The following is a 16,664-nucleotide window of genomic DNA, read 5'->3' on the forward strand; positions in this document are numbered from 1 at the left end:
CTACTTTGAGCATTTGTTCAAGATTGCTGATTCCTGTTTTTAACCAGTCTGTCTTTTGCTTCGTCTCTCCCTGCTTCACCCCAGTCCTGGAGATGTACAGCAGGCTACAGGAGCAGATGAGGGCCAAAAGGTATGTTATCGTTTCTGTCTTTTAGAGGTACATCTGACTTTTTACCTCAGTGTTGAGTATCAAAATCTTGCAGATTTCCATCAGCCTGCATTTCTGCAGACTGAAAGTATCTGGAAAGTCTCATGCACTGATATGTTGACAGTAGGACAGCCCTGTCTCTGAGTGTGGACATTTGGATTGGGCCTAAGAGATGCTTCTTAATTACACAAAGCACAGTGTGAAAATAGAGAATGAGCTTGTGAGCACAACCTGTTTGACAGGAAGCGGAAGAGTCTTAACTGTAATCTTTTGTCTTTAAGGTTATTATCCTGAGACATCATAGATGTCTCATCAGTATGCACTGATTTATAAACCATGCTATTAATCACATTGATACATGGAGCATTTAGACTATTGTTTCCTAACTTCTGACCACTGGGTGGCGCAAGAGTGCTTGGAATAGGAACACTCATTTCTTCACTCTCTTTCTTTCCTCCCCTGCCTGCCCTTGGCCTGACCTGTAGACAGAAGTCTGGTTGGTCATAAATTTGTCGTTTGTTTGTGTGTTTTTCTACCTCTCTCTGTCCTGCGGCTGCCGGGCCCTCGGAGAGCAGGGAGAGGTCAGCCAACAGCAACTGCTCCTGGACAGAGAGAGAGAGTGTGTGTGTGCGTGAGTGTGTGAGAGATGCAGTGGAGTGAAGTGTTTGGGGGTTATTGTATTGCCAAAGATTCCTGATGTGTATCCAAGTGTATTTATTTTTGTGTGTGTGTGCTTGTGTTCCTGCTGGTTTTTATTCATACATCTGACAGTCAGGACATTATTTTACTGCTACACGTTTGTCAGCTTTACAAACGTCTACGTTTACTGGAGTCTGCACAGTCACATGAAGCTACAGTAGCTGTGCGAGAGCTGGCAGTGAACACATCTTAGCTTGAAGTTTGAATTGAGTTCATAAGAAATCAAATGACTGCATGAATGAATACAGAGACCTGTGTGTGTGTGTGTATTTCAGGTACTACCCAGCGCTGCGGACGCTGGAGCAGCTGGAGCAGACGTGTCTTCCCCGGGCCGGTCAGTACCGATTCTGCTCCATCATGGCGGAAAACATCCCCAAACTGAGGACGCAGATCCGGGACACGGCCATGACGCAGCTGAGGGACTTCCTGGAGAGCATCCGGAAACATTCGGACAAGATAGGAGAGACCGCCATCAAACAGGTACGCAAACGTACGCAAACACACGTGCACGTGTTTATCTCTGCTGATAGAATTAGCTCTAAAAAACAAAGATCAAAATGTGGACTGAAGAAGCCGATTCCACGCAGATGATGATGTGTAGCATCGGTGTATTTTTCCATCTTTCCCCACACAAATCCCTCATCACATCACATCTGAATGACACTTAATGGATTGTTGGACTCATTTAGGCTATAAAAACAGAATATACAGCACAGTCATTCATGTCTTGCAGCACTCCCTTTTGCTGGAAAAATAAGCGAACTAAACACTCACCTTTTCCGTCAGACGCCCTTTATTTGTGCCCTTTTCTTTGTAACACTCACATCTTGAGCTCTGAGCTGTTCAAAGCTGCAGATGCTGCGAGCTGATGGGAAGATGGAAGCCGCCGTTTGCTCGGCCAGTTTCACAGCTGCGGGGGTGTGTGGCAGTCACAGAGATACTGCTGCAGATAGCAGTACAGACTTCATATGTGGTCCGAATGCACAGTTGCAAACGTAATACAAGAGTGTGTGAGAGCGCCTGTCTCTGCGTGTGTGTTTGCTGATAAGAACTGTACGGCGTTACTGGCTGTTATACCACAATTGGTTTTTGTTCTCCATCTCGTCTTTGTCTTTCTCTCTCTCTGTTAATCAGAAGCAGCCTGTGTGTGTGTGTGTGTGTGTGTGTGTGTGTATCTCTGTGGTTCTGCTGCCAGTAAACAATCGTGTAGGCGCTGCAGGAGACGCCTCGTCACTGAGCACGCACACACACACACACACTTGCAGAGAGACCCTGCTTTTCAGCACTTACCTAATTGTTTTTCTGTTTTCCAAGGCTGAGGAAGTTACATATGAGTGTGTGTGTTTGTGTGTGTTGTGTTTTCTCGTGGTATCCACAGCTCAGAGTGAGGCCTCTTGTTTATTTGTGTGCCTCCAGTACTTGAGGATTGTTGTTCCGTGGGATTGCAGGATGGGAACGAGGACGAGGCTGACGACAGATGGATGAGCGGATGGAGACTGTGAGAAACGTGGCTGCACGTTGTGTTGTGTACTGCGTTCCAATCGCCTCTTAATAATTGTAGATTTTGACATTAAGTGCGTCGTATGTATTACTGCTGCAACACTCCTGGTTTGTTGCACTTCATCCCGATGTTGGTGTTTTTGCCCCCTGCTCCTCCTGTCCACACGTCAAAGTGAAGGCAATGAAACCCAAACCTGCTCCTGATGGTCAGACCATCAGCTTGAATGGTAGCTTTCTGTGATCCGTGTGTGAATGGAAGCTCTTTGGATAAAATGCACAATATAATTACAGTCATTTCCCAACCATGATTCTGAAAGTAATGCTGTGTAAATGATAATTTAACTTACTTGAATTTACTTACTGGAAATGCTGCTTCGTTTTCATTAAGTAAACTGAACTTTGAGTGTCAAAAAGTCATGGAAAAAAATGAGACGGTGACTTTTGTCCTCTAGATGTCACTAGAGGATCATTTCTAACTCGTAATCCCAAAACGCTGCTGTTGCTGGTTGTTGAGTGATAAAGGCCCTCCTGCAGATGACAAACCCACCCTGTGATTTCAGTTAGAGGACCATGGCAAAGGCAGATTCTTCCCTACAGGGCAGGAAGGGGTTCAATGAGTCTGCCGTGAATCACATACTACAGCCTTCACAGTCACCAGGTCTCAACCCAGCAGAGCGACCGGGAGGAGTGATTTCTCAGCAGGCTTTTACCATGTCGTAACACCTACATTTGCACGGAAACGTTTCACATTTACATCAAGTCTCATGTTTGTCAGGACATGGAGATGCGTGGGGGTCTAAGCAATATGTGTATAGCATCGACATCACAGTTCGCCGATGTTCAGTGGTCACATCACAGGACACGCAAAGTCACGTAAGGCCTCGTAGATAAGAAGCAGTAGATCACACAGGAATAACACAACTGGGAAAGCTTTTCCCAAATTCCTCTCCACCTGCCGCCCACCGAGGATAGACTTTTAAAGTACCTAGAGTGATGAAAGACATGATTAACTGTGAATTTGTACATGAATAACACCCTGCACGTATTTGGTGAAGTTTCCTGTATGAAAAACAGTGCCGATATCTGATATCCTGATATTTTAAACTCATTTTGGCTTATTGCCAACATGGATATATGCACGTTTGTTTTTCCACCTAACTCAAAATGATATTGTAAGCCCTTTACAGCTGATACTGATGATGTACCGAGTATTTTCCTTCACTCCGAGCAAGGAAGTAAAGGTGGTCAGAATGGAAGTATGAGACAAATCTGTAAGAGTCTCGAGTGTTTGGTGAATGCAGAGGAGTTTGTCTTCAGATGACCCTCATGCACAGCACAAGTCGTCCCCGTGTGTCACTCCACATCTGCACAACCCGAACCCTTTTGCTGACCCCGGGGGGGTGGGGGGCGCGCAATTCGAGAATCACTGGCATAGAAAATCCACTTGCAGTCACTGAAGAAGCTAACCGCTAACTCCTCTAACCACTAATTACAAGGGAGATTATGGAAACCCCAGTGGTCCTGATACCGATACTGGGATTATGTTGTTGTATCAAATGTCTGGCTCAGAGCGCTCGCACTCAATCAGAAACCCTGTGTGTGTGTGTGTGTGTGTGTGTGTGTGTGTGTGTGTGTGTGGACGATGTGGACGCACAATTAAGAGCTCCTTGTCTTTCTTTCCTTTCGTCCCTCCTTCACCCTCTTTCCTTATCCCTCTTAGTTTTTCCTGCCTCTCCCTCGCTTTCTCTCTCTCAGACAGTGTGTCTCTCTGGTGTGCTCTGTTCCAAATTAGCTCCCAGCTCTCTGTACCCAGCCGTCGTTACAACTCCCTCGACCGAGGATGTGAAAATAAATAGATCTGGGGATGGAGGGAGGAGGAGAAGGAGGAGAACACGGGGCTTACAATGGAGCTATTGTCTGCTGCCACATGCCCGTAAGAAGAGGAGGAAGAGGAGAGATGGGCAAAGATGGGTGGGGAGGAAGAAGGCGAAGAGGGAGAGAGAGGAAGTTTTGAGAGTGGGAAGAGGAGGAGGGAGTTAAGAGGAAGAGATGGGAGAAGATGAGGACAACGGGGAGAAGGGAAGAGGAGGAATGATATGGATAAAATGAAGGATGCAGAAGAAAGAGGGGAGCAAACATGAAAGATCAGGCTGAGGGTGGAAAGAGGAGGAAGAAGAGATGTAAAAGTGACAAAAGTAAAAAAGGAAGACAGTGGGTGGGGAAAAGCCTAAGAAGGAAGAACAGAACAGGACAAGAGGGGACGTGAAGAAGAGGATGAAGGGAAACAATCAAGGGAAGAAGGTGAATGGAGGGAGAAAAGGAAGATGAAAGGGAAGAGCTAAACGTGGGAGGGTGAAAAGACAAAGGACAAAAGATGAAGTAAAAAGATGAGGGAGAGGTGGGAAAGGAAGTGGCTGAGGGGGGTAAGAGAGAGAGAGGGAAAAAAGGCCAAAGCTTTTCTTACATTTGCTGTTCCAGGTTTTCAACATGAGACTTTTGACAAGGTGAGGATTAGTTGCTGATGTTTTATAGGTGATCGATGCCAGGCAGGTGCCCAGTCCTGGTCTCTCTGTAACCTGGACTGCTAAGACGAGGGGCAGATGGATTATGGGCCTTGGCCTTGCTGATAAAATAAATAAAGCAAGTTGTTGATGTGATTTTAAAGTTCGTCCTCGTTGTGCTTTGGCGCCTACCAAGCATTCTAACTCATGATTGAATTAGTCAAACTGGCTTTCCTGGATCGTATTTCATTGCCTCATGGTGCCCAGTGCAAGAAGGGGCAGGGAGGAGGAGGAGGAGGAGGAGGAGGAGGAGAAGAAGGAGAAGGAGGAGGAGGTCAGAGAAGGAGAGGGATGAAATCACTGAGGAGAGGAGGAGAAGAAGACAGGATAATAGGAGGATTCCTGAACCTGAATCCTCCTTTTATAACTCTCCTGTGTTGTTTCTCTCACTCTTTCACTCTCTCGATGATGTCTGTCTCTGTCTCTTCTCTCTCCTCCGCTCTTTCCATCTCCTCATCTTTCCATCTACTTCCCTCCCTCCTTTCCTTCTCTTGATCCTCTTTTTTTTTCCCCTTATTGCCTTATTGCAGAGGACAAGTTCATGGCTTCTGCTGTGTATTCAGTAGTTTCACACACACACACACACACACACACACTAATGGGAAACAGATTGGCCTGTGAAGTGGAAGAAGATTGATTACCTGTATCTAGTTTCTGAGCACACACACATCCATGCGGGTGCAGTGGGGGTGGCGGAGGGCACGCGCTGGATTGGTGTATTGAACCATCACATTGAAAACAAAAATAGACTCTTATGGGTCATTGTGTGTGTGTGTGTGTGTGTGTTGTCTGCTGAATAACGCTCCACAGTTCACTGCCATCAGACTCCATTATTTGTGCTCTGTCGTCTGCCTGCCGAAAAGTGATCCATTGTAGGGATGTCCCTGTCATGTTTTTAGCCCTGATCTGTATAACACATACTGTATGTATTGCCAGATTGCTTTAGCTTTGGCACTAATACCCAAATGCTACTTTTTCCAGTGTTTTGCTTTTCTACAAACCTCTTTTTAATTTAACCAAAACAAACTAAACATCTCAAACATATCAGTGTGTTTAAATGACTTCAAACCAAAGCATCTGCACAGTCAAAAATAAACAATTTTTGTCCCCCAATCTTAAGTGGGATCGGGAAATGTCTGGTGAAAGAGTGATTAAGGTGACGTTAGAAACCAGGTCAGTTTTAAAACCCGAAAAGGTTGAGGTTGCAGCTGTGGTCGAGCTGCAGTTTCCATCCATGTGTGTGCAGACTCGCATCATACCTGTTACAGCAGTGTTATGCAGAGCTTCGTCTCCTGGCTTGTGGGGGATCACATGGAGACTTCACACACGTTTAACCGGGCAGCACAGTTTGAAGGTGGACAAACAAGATTATAGTCACCAATCCAGTATCTGACCACACGTGAAATGGATGGAAAACATTGTGATGGAGTTGACTTTTGACTTTTTGGATATAAAAATTGAGTTACCATTGACCAGCAGATCCCAAGAAGTTCATCGACCAATTGCGTTATTTCTTGGCATGTGTAATCTCCTTGGATTCAAACCATGCTACTTCAAAGTTTTGTCCTTCGGTTAAATAAACACAAGCTGTTGGAAGTGCCTTGGTTTGTTCAAATCCCGACATTAAGTGCGTTTGTTTCTTTTTTGCTTGTTTTTTTTTTTTCCCAATTGTTGACAAGTTGTTTTGCAAAACAGCTTTCCTGCTGGCAGTGATTACTTTTGTTTGGCTTCAAAATAATCTAAAGTCACTACATAAATCTCCATTTCCTTTTCAGGGAATGGCGTGGACGGCTGTTTTGCACAAATTGTTGCATCTTCCCCACAATAAACAGGCAGTTTAAACCACTTGTCAGCAAGGAGATCACTGCAACTTTGCCCTTTCGCTTGCAATTTTTGTCAAGTTCCACACTCAGCCCGCAAATGCGCACAGAAGACTGCAAAAGCTTCTCAGCGAAGCCACGCAGCACATATTTATCTCGGGGCTGCCTTGTGGTGTTGCCACAGTGTAATATCGGATCATTTTGAAAATATTTAGAGTCATTTTGCTCTAAATGGACTATCATGTGGCCCTGATTCATCCCCAACAATTTGTTGCTTGCTTCCTCTCAGGCAGTTTACATGCTTGTGCCTCCTCCATTGCCATCTTCTTTTCACCTCCTGTCCTTCTCCTCTTCACCATCATTCACTTTCTCTTTTCTCCTTATCGTCCTGTATGCCGTTCTTAGACCATTTCCTTTTTTTCCCCCACGTTCTTCGCCTATATTCTCCCTCTTTTTCCTATGGGTTTGTGAACAAGTAATGACGCACTTTCACCCCACTTGAACTTCAAGTGCCACACCGAATGCCACCCCTGAAGAGAAACGCAACAAAAGACAGAGGTCAAAGGGGTTTCTGTTAGCGACACAACTTGGTATTGTGTGACGGGTAAGAATGAATGGCGGTGTGACAGTGTGGACGGACTGCACACCTGCTGAAGAGTGCTGGAGAGCTGAATTCGACCACTAAGTGGAATTTCCTGACGTAGATGCTGACGTCCGAATCGGCATTATCCCATGTTGTAGAAAAGATGCTTTTCTGTGTCTTTCGCTCCCCCTCTCATGTCTGTCTTTCATTGGTTGCTACCTTTTCAAGTATAGTTATGTTAATTTGTATGTGGAAAGAAAGAAAATTAGGAAAGGAATGCCGTGCAGGGAGGAAAGTGTCGCCGACAAAACAAAACTCTTCACTTTTTTTTGTTTTTGAGGTCTGGAGTTTCTCATGGATTGATCTGTTGTTCTTTTACAATCACACACCCATGAGAGCTGAAGAATTCTGAACGAACTGGTGAAAAGAACCGCTGAGAACGTTTTCAGAGGTTGTTCGTTACCTGTTCTGCTTTCCTGAAAAGAGAGGGCAGAACTTGGCACGTTTCTGTGCGTCCGCACTTGCTTCACTGCAGAAGAATGAGGCTGTCCACTGATTTTGTTAGGTTCTGTTTGTGGCCACATTGTGTTCTATGACTCATTAGTCTTTTGTGTGCGAGTGCATGTGTGTGGGCATTAGATCAAAGATGGCATTGTATTCTCCCAGCATCACTGGTATTGTGCTCTTCCATGTTTGTGCATTTCCACCCTCCCATGAACACCAGTTTTTCTCATTACCGTTGTCATTAAAGGCGCAAATCGGCTGTGACGTATCTATCGACAGATTTAAGTGCACGAAGTTGTCTACGTGCTGGCGCCGGCGAACCGAGGAAGCACTCACGTAGGTTCTCAAGAGGACCCGAGGCGGATCTGGGTGTGGATGGAAAGATGCATGAAGCCTAGATCTGAGAAGGTTTCCTCTGATAACAAGGTTTTCCCACAGAAATGTTTTGGAGCTGCGAAGGAGACCAGAATTGAACGCTCAAAGAACCCAAAGAGTTGCGAGCAAATCCAAGAAATCGCCAGCGGTTGTATTTAAAAGACCACAAAACCAAAACCCAGTATGGTGGCAACAAAAACGCCTTTTCGGTTAACTACATAGTATGCAAACATAGAAAATGATGCTTCCCAGCAACAGGGCTTAGAGGTAGGCTCAGTTGTTTCTCTAAGAAACGTGATTCTGTTTTCATCTTGTGTTGGATACCAAGACTTCCTGTTTGATTCTTTTTATTTTTAGTATTCCTGGTCCAGCGCTGCCGCAGAGGGAGCCGAGTGCATCATTTCCCACAATACTCTGTTTTCCCCAAATAGTTACCCAGGCAGGACATGGTTTGCATCAGATATTACATTGCACACTGCATTGTTCTGTGGAAAATCTTTCCATTTCCTGCTGTCTTTGCCCCATCTTCCTTTATGTTGGGTTATTTTGGGAAACTTCACTCATGGGATTATTCCTGCATTACCCAAATGTATGCCAAATATTGAATACATATCAAACTGACCTATAACTATATGTAAATGTTACTACTGCATCTGAATTTAAATCAAAGCTTTGATCCGCAAAAGCACAGGTCAAATGTGTATCCTTGTCTGCCCTTTCAAGTCCTGAACACTAATTTGCGCTTTGTTTTCAGTTTCATTGACTCTTCATCCTTCCTGCTCTTCCCTTCCTGTCTTTTCCCTCTGGCGCTTTGGTAAATCATTTTTATAGGTCATGTCCGTGGGTATTTTCATGGGACAAGGAGTGGCGGGTTTTGGTCAAAGGTCTCAACCAGTGGCCTCATTACACCATCCGCAGTGTGTGAGCTTTTCCCAAAACTGTCTTGGGAAACTGGGAATTTAGCAAATGTTGTTTATGCTGTTATTGCTTACTTTCCTAGGAGGATTAAGGTGTTTTCTTATTATGGTCCCTTGTGTCCGTTTGTGTACATTTCTGCCCCATAAAGTGTAACTTTATAGGTCAGCTGCAGTGGTCTTTGATTGTAGTGTATTATTGTTATCAGTTAACATCTGGTTTTGGTGTCAGGCCCTCAGACTCAAAGAGATTCTGCTGCTCTGATGTTACGCCAAAAGCTAAATGCAGCAAGTTCCCTTTCCTCCTCTGTGGTGTTTGTTGTTGAAAAGTGTTCTGAGAAATGTAGGAAACAACCGTAGAAAACAAAGCAAGTTAGGGAAGAGCAAAAGAATCAGTTCCGGTGGTCGAATCTGATCTGTATGACTGTCTGATTCTGGGTTTTGGTGTTGTGTTTCAGGCCCAGTTGCAGCGCTCGTTGGACAGCTCCGTCTCCACGCAGCCCAGGGCCCTGATTGGCCGACGCAGCAGAAAGGAGGTGGCGGTGGCGACAGCAGCTGGGACGGACGGCAGCGGACAGAGTGGCAGTCCGTTGTCCGAGCAGGACTCTGGCATCCTGGATGTGGAGGATGAAGAGGAGGATGATGAAGTGAGAGAACCACAACCACACACACACAGAAGTAATGCTTGCAATCAATGTAATGCAACTGAGGGTGACCTTCTGAGTGTCAGGCCCCAGTATTTGAAAACCAACAGACGGAAGCCTGTCCAGACTGCAAATCCATATTCTGATGTTTTAAAGGGTTTTACTTGTTTTACTAAAATCATTTGGTTTGAAGGTTTGTGTTGGGCGCCGCTTCATTTTGAGGCACAAACATTAAGAACCTATGAAGAACATTAGCTGGTCAAAGTTCATTGGAAACGTGTGTACAGATTGTTCAAAGGATGAACTTGCAGAATTCCTGTCATTACTACAAAATGGACACAAAGCATTTTGACACTGAACTCTTCAAGTCATCCCTCGTGGGATCAAAATTCCCTTTTTTTTCCAGCCCTTGTTGTTTCACACTCAAGGAAAACGAAGTACAATGAAGCTGAAGAGAATAGAGCTGAACTTGTCACCCTCCCCGTCGCCATTCTGTTTTAAGGTCCCTGTCGTCCCCTTGGCTTATTTACGTCCTGTAAACTTGACTCACCCCTCTGTAAGGGAAGACCTTGGCTCAAACAAAGGCCTGACCCCACGACCGCCAGGGTTACGACCGTGTTGGCGCCGATGGTTGGCATCGCCGCTGCCATCATCCCCTCACGCCATCCCTGCCCCTGCCATGTCTTTCCCTTTCCTCCTCCTCCCTCCATTTACAGCCGCCCTCCCTGCCCCGTTTCTCTGTATCCTCTCTTACTTTGCCACCTTCTTGTCTTGGCCCTTTTTCATACCTTCACTGCTGTTGCCTTGTCTTTTTCACCTTCTCTCTCTCACTCTGTGTCCGGTTGTTCCTCATCGCTCCCTTTCTCGTGTTTCCTCTTCATCGATTTCCATTCTTTTAACTTGTTCCTGCTTGTATCTCCCTTTCGTTTCCAGTTCCTCTTTTTTCGCCTCCATCCCTACTCTCCTTCCACCGTTTGTTCGTATTGTTTCAGGACTCACATCAAAGCTGGTATTTACAGAAAGCCAACTTTCCAGAGGGCAAGAGGGCACATGGTTTTTTTGTTGTTGTGTGTGTGTTAAGATGGGTAAATTGCCACTGTGTTGTTCTCCAGAAGACAGAGGATGTGGGTGAAGAGGAAGGAGTGGAATGTGGGATGATTAGATGGAAGGATAGATGGAAAGAAAAGAGGTATGAAGCGCTGGTGACACTGTCAGAAGACTTCCAGACAAAATAATGAAGTGCTGCAGAAGTGCTGTTTGTTTGTTTCTGCTTCTCTTTGTTAGGGGCAGGCCGATTATCAGAGCCAATATTCAGGATTTTTCCCACCATCGGATTAGTTTTGTTTTTTCTTTCCAACCAATTGCCAGTAGAGATGGCAATGCTGAGTGTCTCCAGACTGTGGTCTCACTCAGCGTCACGCCCACTACTTTGTCTAATGCCAAATGTGTGTTGCTTCCAAATATCTGTTAATTGTCTTTCATTTGCATTGCATGGAAATGCAAATTTGTTGTCAAAACGAGATGAAGGACAGTAGGTGTAAAGTAAGGATCGTAATGCATGAAGAAAAAGGAAGAAATATCCATCACAGTACAAATGTTGCAATGACTGGTCAATCAATTGATTATTCTTCAAATTATCTGCATTAATTGCCAACTGTTTTGATAATCGGTTCAGTTATTTTTTTCGTCTTGATTCGTTGTCATTTATGAGAGTAAATAAAGTTTCTTTGGTTTTTGGGTGTTTTGTTTTGGGGAATAAATAAAAGAAAAGCAATAAGAAGACATCACTATGGGCTCTCAGAAATTATTTTTGGGACTAATTGATTAATAGTGATAATAATAGGCTCATTAATTGAATAATGAAAATGGTTATTAGTTTCTGCCCTGTATTTTATTGTGATTGAGAATCGTCTCGTGTTGTTTTCGCGAGGTGGACATCCGGTCTGATTGTATGTCTCGCTTGTCTCAGCAGATCCCCGGAGCTCACGACTTGGTGGATTTCTCTCCGGTTTACCGCTGTCTGCACATCTACACCGTGCTGGTGAGTTAATCCTCTCGTTTGTTTTCTTCCCATTCTGATCTCCATAACTTTCATCTTTCATCAGCCTGTTCTGATGCTGAGCCCTGACTACAATACGTTCCTGTTATAAAGCACTTCTAATATCTCCGTCCCCACCAAGCCCCACCATTACTGACCTCGGTAACAAAGTTCTGTGGTGCAAATCACGTATTAATGCTTGTTAATCAAATTAATTTAAAACCACTGATTCCTGTTGGAGTCAATGAAGTTTTTGTTTTCAATTTTATAAACAAACAATAAACTGTACTGTCATCGTGACAGAGTGAGGTTAAACTTCATTGACCTTATAGCTGCACTAAGTTTAACTTTGTGTAAAAAGCCAAATGAAAGATAATGTAGGATAAACAGGCGAGATTAGAGGATGCCGATGAATGAAAACAACCTCTATTGATTTTTAACAGAAGTGGGGAGATACGAAGGAAGTCTGCCATGGTAGATAAAATTCTGTGTTTTGATGTCAATATCAGTTGTGATGCAGGGTTTTTTTTGTGCATACTGTTGGTATGCTTACACATGCGACAGTCCTGTCAGTCCTGCCCGTGAATTACCGCCTACAATGACCTCACACAGCCAGAGATATCAAAGCGGTACACAGAATGTTGTCATATCGTCCAGTCTGTAGGGAGCCTTACCACAAGGTTTACGCACAGAGAGGAACGTGATGCTGTAAGATGAGGCCTCTGGCTCGAGCCTGGCTTCACTCCAACCAGGCTGCTGTAGAGAGTGTGTGTGTGTGTGTGAGAGAGAGAGTGTGTGTCTCATCTCAGTCAGAGCGAAAGCGACATGGGTGGAGGTGTTGACTGGGCCATGACTGGGTTAGTTGAACATTTGGGGGATGTGTGTGTGCCTGCAGGCCTGTAGGGGCTGCGACCGGGCCAATGCGGCCAGAGGGTTGGCTGTTTCAGTTCAATTTGTGTGTGTGTGTGTCTGTGGGGCTCTCAGGCAGGGGGACAGGAAGTGCATGAACTTTGACAGGAAGGAGAAAATGAACGGGCAAAAAAGAACGATGAAGGAGGAGGGGGGGGGGGCGCAGAAAGCGAGAGTGAGGTTAGGGAAAGGGTAAAGGGGGAGAATAAGAGATGGGGGGGTGGGGAGAGCGAGGTTTAATGATGGAGGACGAAGAGAAAAGAGGTCAAAAAAGTTTAAAGAGGTGAGTGCAAGGGAACGCTCACGGTGATGAAAAACAGGGAGATGATAGAAAGATGGGCAGGACAAAGCGAAGGAGGTAAAGACGAGAGCAAAAAGAGACGCAGAGGAACTTTGCTTAACAAGTGATGGTGATAAGGAGGGAGGGTAAAGGTCAGCGGAGGAGCAGTGTTTACAGGAAGCACAGAGGAGAGAGTGAATCGGCCACAGGGCGATAAGGAGCGAGGAGGAGGAAAGGAGGGAGGTCACGGGGAGGTTAAAGGGGCAAAAACAGGAAGACGAGGGTGAAAACACAAGGAGGTTAGAGAGAGGGGGTAACTACAGGGGTGAGAGAGAGGAGCAGAGGGGGAGGCGGAGGAGGAGGAACAAAATGGGAGGGAAGGGAAGGCTGATGGAAAAGAAAAGGGGAGAGAGTGATGGAGAAGAGAAAGGAGTGTGTTCTGTCTCGGGAAGGTGTTGAAAGGTGTGACCTCTTCACCCCTGAGGTCGGCCTCGCTCGCTCGTTTCTCTCTGCCTCGCTCACACACCCACACACACACACGCTCACACACTCGGCTGAAGCTGTTTTACCCATTACTGTGGTGTCGCAGCAGTTTGAATGACAGGCCATTGGGCAGAGATGTGGATTTACCGTTAGAAGTGAAATGTCCAGCCCAGAGAGATCGACTGGAAAATCACCCACACTGTTTGTTAAATGAGAATGACTCGCACCCACACAGGCACGCGCATGTAACGGTTTCATTTATTTTTCTAGTAAACCTGGATGTGGAATCCTATTTGCAATTAAGACCACCACTTTGTCCCCATTTGTTCTGCTCCTCCATCCGTTCTCTCCTCTCTCTTTCCACCTCTCCTTCTCTTTTCCATGTTTGAAAGTCCACCATTTTCCAGCAGCGCCGGGCTTAAACAATCCTCCTTTGTTACACACACACACACACACACACACACACGTACATACTGCGTGTTGAGTTGTGATCACTGTAAGCACGGGCCTGAAGTCCTGCACACCGAGCAGAGCAGAGGGGGGTCAGTCGGTCAGATCAAACTGGTCGGACCGGAAGCTCTGAGATGCACCAGAACAGGAGAGCTGGAACTGACAGGACGGCTCTGACGCCTCAGATGTTCCTAAACCTTTTAATCAGCATCAGTCGTTCCAACTGAAGGGCGGCAATCAGTGGATTTGCACAGGAGGCCCAAGTACATATGCATTTGTATTTTTGTACAAAAATATCAAACCCCAAAAGGGTGTGCAAACCTGAGAACTGAATGCCAGGAGAAACAGTTCTGATTGGCTGGTGTTAGCCCAGCTGGTTAGCACTTTAACCAGTACTCGACAAAGTGAAGTTCTATTTACGTTACGTCTCTTGGCTTTGGGCTCTGTGTTTTTTTCTTTCTACTTTTTCTCTGTTTCATCTCTATTTCGCGCTCTGTCCTCCTTATCTCTTTGCCTCCACTGTTTATGTGGCATTGTGGAACACACACACACACACACACACACACACACACACACAGCCTCAGCCCTGTGTTTCACCTCTGTGCTCTCTCTCAGGGAGAGCGAGCCCTGGATAGTGAAGAGTTCACGGCCGTTCGATGCCGCTCGCTTGTTGAAAACGCATTGTTCAGCTGAGTGTCAAAGTGGGAATTAAAACACGTGTCGCCTCACAGCATCAAACTGAACGTAGTTACAAAATGCCGACTGGATCTCGACCGGTGAGATTCGTATTTCCACCGTCCGCTTTGTGGTTTTGTTTGTGACTTTGTGCTGTGTTTTCAGCGGAGATTGTTCAGCCGAGGCCCAGATTAAACAAGTAATGAACAAGTGGCTGACAGTGCGTTGGACTTCTGGCTTCTTCTCTCTTATCATAATCCTGAAAAACACAAAGATGTGTTTGTTGAACTCACAGAAAGTCTTTATTTTTATTCCCATATCTTATCCCCTTCTATCACAGTGATATCAGGCACTGGTCACCACACAGTCATATAAAGTCACCCCCAGAGCCTGGCGCTCAGCAGGGCAGGTATGTGTGGGTGGAGGGGACATGTTATGTTATCTGCCCAGTCCTGAGCGCTTATCTCTGAACTCACCAAGGACTGTGGGTCCTGGTCTGGGTTCTAGATTGATAGACCACAACCGTCGCTCTCTCTCACACACACGCACAGATAAGAGAAAGAGCTTCTGTGTAATGGAAGGAAAAGATACGAGGTGGTCGAGTTTAGAAAGCGTCTCAGTTTTGATGTCTGACCGATGACGCCAACCAAACCTGAACTGCAACCAGCTCTAGTCGTCAAAGACACATGCACCGCCTCTCTCTCCCTCTTACTCACACACACACACACACACACACACACCCACACTCATACACACTCATCACCTTATCTCCACTTTCCCATCATTCGGAGCCTCTTGCCTTTGGTTTTATACCTCATTAAGTTCATCCTCCCCTAAAATCAGTAACGGCCTCGAACAGCCTTAAACGTTGGCAGCATCCCACGCTACTGTCAGCAACGAAGTGCAGCTTCGCCGTTTGGACCACATGTTAGGCTTTCCAGTGTAGTTGAAAGACCCCGACTTGGCGTATAAAAGCCCAGTGACTTAAAACCTCAGTGTTGACTTTCGTGCGAGGTTTAGCTTTTTGCAGTGAACAGGAAAATGTGTTTTACCAGCTTTGTTTCATCACTTCACTTCCAGGTAGCACAGTGATGGCGCCAAAAAGACTTTCAAACACTCCCACCCACCTGCCTGCCTGCTCTTACCTGTAATTTGTGTTTTAGGGTTTGCGTGATGTGTTTGAGAACTACTACAGAAAGCAGAGGAGGAAACAGGCTCGCCTTGTGCTGCAGCCACACTCTAACATGGTATGACCCTGTCACCATCACTCTGTGGTTTGTGTATGCACCATCACGCCCACACACTGCTAACTATGCCTGCCCCCTCCCCACCCGGCACACACACACACACACACACACACACACACACACACACACACACACACACACACTTGTTAATCTCCATGTTAGCTACTGTTATCATCGTTAGGAAGGTTCATGTTATGAATATGTCCTAAAATAAAGACGATTTTAACTTTGTTGTTTTAAAAGGTTTATGATTTTGTTTCTGTGAATTTATTGTATTGGGCAAATTGAGCAGTATTTGCTGCTGATTTGTTTTTATCTTTCTGTACTTTTCCTTTGCTGCTGGACTCTTTATCCCTCTCTCTGTGCCTCCCCTCCTCCTTTCTTATTTGTTCTTGCATTTCTAAGCATGAAACTCTGGAGGGCTACAGGCGGTACTTCAATCAGATTGTCGGGTAAGTCCGTTCATCCATCTTTGCTTAACTTGTCATTTACAGTTACTTGAGATGTTTTCACCTGTTTGAAATTTTCAAATGGGTCACTCAAAAATTCATGTGCTAATTATGATAAAGGATAGGATGAAATGTTGATGATTTATACCCAAAAGGTCAAAGGTTGGCGTACAAGCTGTCCCACAAAGGGATTCTCTTGTTTAGCTGCTAGCTGTTTAGCTTCTCACGAAAATAATATTTTAATTTGTTCTGAACAACATCATCATCAGTCACCGATTTGTCACCCATCCACCTTCCCCCGACTTCCCTTCCATCCACCCTGTTATCTAACCATCCACCCTTTGTGGGCCTTCTGTGTAACTTGGCAGAAGGCGGAGTGAGAGAC

General features: G+C 45.4%; 1 protein-coding gene across 1 annotated transcript in view; it reads left to right on the forward strand.

Moving 5' to 3' along the window:
* Positions 1–16,664, forward strand: part of exoc6b (exocyst complex component 6B) — a 65,724-nt gene that overhangs the window by 6,176 nt on the left and 42,884 nt on the right. The window contains exons 5-10 of the mRNA XM_046381022.1: positions 85–130; positions 1,123–1,327; positions 9,563–9,751; positions 11,721–11,789; positions 15,747–15,830; positions 16,236–16,282. Coding sequence (XP_046236978.1) covers positions 85–130; positions 1,123–1,327; positions 9,563–9,751; positions 11,721–11,789; positions 15,747–15,830; positions 16,236–16,282 — 640 coding nt within the window. The remainder of the gene's footprint in view (positions 1–84; positions 131–1,122; positions 1,328–9,562; positions 9,752–11,720; positions 11,790–15,746; positions 15,831–16,235; positions 16,283–16,664) is intronic.

This window comes from Scatophagus argus, chromosome 23 (genome assembly GCF_020382885.2).
Source record: "Scatophagus argus isolate fScaArg1 chromosome 23, fScaArg1.pri, whole genome shotgun sequence".
In the NCBI taxonomy this organism is placed as follows: Eukaryota; Metazoa; Chordata; class Actinopteri; family Scatophagidae; genus Scatophagus; species Scatophagus argus.